Here is a 4,227-nt window from a genome sequence, read left to right as displayed (position 1 = left end):
TAGAGATAATAATATGCACCAAAAATCAAGCCATAGCAAGATAGGCGATGAGTGAGAACACAGCGATGACAACAAAAAAGGAAACCAATTACCCATGGAAAAATAAATTAATCAAAAGAAAAAATTTTTAAAAGAAAGAAAAACCTGTAAATAGATCAAGGTCTGATTTTTTATCTCTAGGCGTGTGCTTCAGTCAGGTCCAATGGGGTACCATGCTCTGGCCCCAGAGTCTGTCCTTTGTACTCCCTCGGGGGCTCTCTGCTCTCCCACGGTTGCTCTGCTGCACACTTTTAGTGGTTTGCCTCAGTGTCACAGGATCAGTCTGGGCCAGTCTGGACACTGAGTCTCCAGTGTTGTCCCCCTTAGGACCCTGGGCCATCAAGGACGGTGTGTCTTATGGTGGGATCAGCCATATTGTCCACTCTGTCCATTGGCTGTTCAGAGCAGGGATATCGTCCTCCAGGCCTGGTGGGTCAGGATGTGCTCCACTCTCTCTTCCTCCCCCTTAAGTGCTCCCATTTGCCCTGATCAGACATGTCCCTCTCCCCTAGCTGCAGCTTCAGTGCTGTCCTCTCAGGTAAATTCTTCTGGGGGGAGGGGCAGTTGTCCACATAGCTGGTATGGGAGCCCAGCCCTCAGGCCCCTCCACTGGCTCCCCACTCCTTGCCGGCACACTGCATTCGTCTGGCACTGGCTTTAAATCTGGTCCCTCTTTCGCTGTGGAGACACAAATAATACCCTCCCCTTGGGTAGGTCAGTGCCCCATTCCCCCGTCACATATCTTTTTTTCTTCTTCTCCCCCCCACTCCTTTTTTTTTTTAGTTGGCTGCCATATGTACTCCTGGATTTGGTTTAGCCCCAGCCAGACTACCTGGACCTTACCCCTGGAGTGTTTGTATACAGTAGCTTTGCCCCTTTGCCCCTTTTGCATTTATCTTTCTGTTCTTTCTTTTTATATATATTTAAACTTAAACCTCAGCAGACTCATGTTGTACTTGTCCTTTTGTGCTTGCCTTACTTCACTTAGCATAATTTCCTCCAGTTCTTCCCATGCAGCGATATGCTTCATGCGTCACTGCTTTTTAGCGATGCGTAGTACTCCATTGTATGTATGTACCACAGGTTTTTAATCCATTCATCTGTTGATGGAAATTTGGGTTGTTTCCAACTCCTTGCGATTGTGAACTGTGCCGCAATGAACATTGGAGCACAGATGTCTGGCCGTGATTTGTTTCTTGCCTCTTCCGGGTATATGCCGAGTAGGGGGATTCCTGGGTCGTATGGTAACTCAATTTCCATCTGTTTGAGAAATCGCCAAATCGATTTCCATACTGGCTATACATACCGACAGGTCCACCAGCAGAGGATGAGAGTTCCTATCTCACCGCAGCCCCTCCCAACACTTGTTGCTTTCTGATTTTTTGAATTAGGCTATCTTTGAGGGCGACTATAAATCTTTAAGAGAGCAGAAAGCCTCATCTTCCCCCTCAGAGCAGCCAGTGGGCTTGAACTGTTGACCCTGCAGATACCAGCCCAACAATGTGGACCCAACCCACCAGTAGGAGACCTGCAGAGCAGTCTGGCTCTGTCCGTAGGATTGCTGTGATTCAGGGGTTGTGTCCTATTCAGTTTATTAATGACTGTCGACAGGATCAAGCATCAGGTATCAAAAGATCCAAAATAACTACATCAATGTGAAAGAGGGAGGTTGGAGTGGAGATCCAAAGCCCATCTGTAGATAATTGGATATCCCCGCCACAAAAGTGGTGTAAGGAAGGGATGATTCAACCAAGGTGTAGCATAACACTGACAAATCACACATGATCCCCCTTATTCCTGAAAACTTCTCCCCTGCCCCCCACTACCATGACCCAGTTCTAACTTACAGATCTGCCTAGACTGGGGAACACACATTGGTACAGATAAGAGCTTTTGACACATGGAATTCAGGAAAGATAAACCCCTCAGGAACAGTAATGGGAGTAGTGATATCATGAAGGGAGGGGGGGGGTCAAGGTAGGGGAAGGGTGAGAAAGGGGGAACCCAGCACAAGATTGGATATATAGTTACCCCCAAAGGGGACGAATAATGGAAATGTGGGTGAAGGGAGACAATGGGCAGTGTAAGATACGAAATAACAATAATATATAATTGATCAAGAACACACGAGGGTAGGAGGGTGGGGGAGAGAGGGGGGAAAAGAGGAGCTTATACCAAGGGCTCAAGTAGACAATGTTTTGAAAATGATGATGGCAACATATGTACAAATATGCTTGATACAGGTGCTGTATGGAATGTTACAAGAGCTGTAAGAGCCCCCAATAAAATGATTTTTAAAAGAGGGTGGGGCTAGTGAATGTGGGAGCTCAAGTAGGGAGCTTAAGGATCTGTATTTTTCCACCCTGATGAAAGGTGCTTTTGCCCTTGAAAGTCTCAGTGTGTATGTGCAGAGTAACGAGCTGAATAGAGTGGAGGCTATTTCAAATGCTATTAAATGTACAAGTTGTAGATTTAAAATTTTTAATCTTTTTCCCCTTTGCCTTCTTAATTCTTGCCTGGTTGTTTAAAAAGCTATCTGAAAATAAACTTCTCTTCTGTTTAGTTTACAGATGACCCAACTCTCGCAATTTGCAACGACAGCGGAGGCTCTGTGTTTGAACTGACCTTTAAGTAAGAGACTAGCAGACGTTTGTTGAGAACTGAAATGGCTTGAAGAGTCCTGGAAAACCCATGAGGTTGAATGTAGGCCCTGCCTGTGTACCCCAGCCCCCCAGAACATAGGGAGTACCAGTACTGGCCCCCAGACATTCTCTCTCTTTTCCCCTGAGGTTTTTTTTTAATTTTTAAGATTTCATGGTAAATTAAGTGGGTATTCCCATATCAGATAACTTTTGCATTGGACAACATACATAATGTATCAACCCAGTCCCCCCAGCGCCCTCTTTCAGGATATTGTTTTACCTTCACCCAGGTTAACACCCACATACCCTCTAGCCTCTTACTTCCTCTCTGTCGCCTACTTCCTGTGCATGCACAATCTCTCTCTCTCTCGTTCCACAGTATCTCACTCGGTTTGGTTCAGACCCCAGGTCCACTTCGTTTTAGCCATAAGTACAAGGTGCAGAAAAAGTTTTACGTTAAAATGATCTTATTACTCTTTAAATAAGAGCAAGGAGTATCTAGATAGGAGGGGTTTTTTGTTTTGTTTTTTAAGTAGAACATAAAATTCTATGTGGAGTGCATTTCCATATTTTTCAAGGATAAGGAATATTTTCATTTCTTTTATTACTCCTGGCCTCTAACAATGCTGAGCACAGAGCACTGGCTTGAAACCTTATTAATTGATTCTGCTAATGTTTATTGAACATCTCCTGTGTAGGCATTACTCTAGGCACCTAAGCCAGTGATCCAGACAGACAAGGTCCCTACCCCATTAGAACTTACATTCGTGTAGGGGTGAAGGCATGGAAAATGACAGTAGTGACCAATCTATGAATGAAATCACTGCAGGTGGTGATCCGTGCTGTGAACAAAGTAAGACTGGACCTCAGACTAGAGTGCACCTGTTGATAGGTCATTCAGGAAGGCTCTCGCTGGAGGTAGCATCTGAGCAAAGACCTGAATGCTGAGCAAGTCAACAAATGCAAACATCTGGGTGGAGTGTTACAGGCAGAGACGTCCAAGCACAAAGGCTTTGGGGGTGGGGGTTCAAACCCGACGGAAAGAAGGCAAGCGTGGCTGGAGCAGAGCGTGGTCAGGACTGTCAATATTGGAGGAGGAATGCAGGTACCAGAGGTGGGAGACCTGTATCCTGCCATGGACCGTTTGGCTATTTAGAACTTCGTTTACGGGCCAACTAAAATTAACACCTTGAAAATTAGCCTGCCATATTGGTCAAACGTTTAATAAACTCAGCCCTAATGTGATGGTTGGAACTGTTTCTCTGGTGCGGTGTGCGATGTTAAACTGGTATTGATGGTTTTGCAGGCCTCATGCAGCCCCTGGGCCAGACGACCCCCAGCCCTGATACAGGCCTTTCTTTCTTTCTTTCTTAAAAATCATTTTATTGGGGGCTCATACAACTCTTATCACAATCCATACATACATCAATTGTATAAAGCACATTTGTACATTCATTACCCTCATCATTCTCAAAACATTTGCCCTCCACGACAATGCTTCTTTTAAAAAAAAATCTATTCTGCCACTCTGTGGCTTTTTTTTTTT

The 4,227-nt window shown here is 45.0% G+C and overlaps 1 protein-coding gene across 4 annotated transcripts in view; it reads left to right on the top strand.

Annotated features, from left to right (window-relative positions):
• VPS8 (VPS8 subunit of CORVET complex) overlaps window positions 1-4,227 on the top strand; it is a 285,882-nt gene that overhangs the window by 52,036 nt on the left and 229,619 nt on the right. For all 4 annotated transcript variants that reach the window (XM_045296423.1, XM_045296425.1, XM_045296426.1 and 1 more), the window contains one exon: window positions 2,603-2,670. In XM_045296423.1, coding sequence (XP_045152358.1) covers window positions 2,603-2,670 — 68 coding nt within the window. The remainder of the gene's footprint in view (window positions 1-2,602; window positions 2,671-4,227) is intronic.

The sequence above is a fragment of the Echinops telfairi genome, unplaced genomic scaffold, assembly GCF_000313985.2.
Source record: "Echinops telfairi isolate 266 unplaced genomic scaffold, ASM31398v2 ScPeMD7_7407;HRSCAF=8445, whole genome shotgun sequence".
Lineage (NCBI taxonomy): Eukaryota > Metazoa > Chordata > Mammalia > Afrosoricida > Tenrecidae > Echinops > Echinops telfairi.
This window is presented reverse-complemented; position numbering and strand designations above follow the sequence as displayed.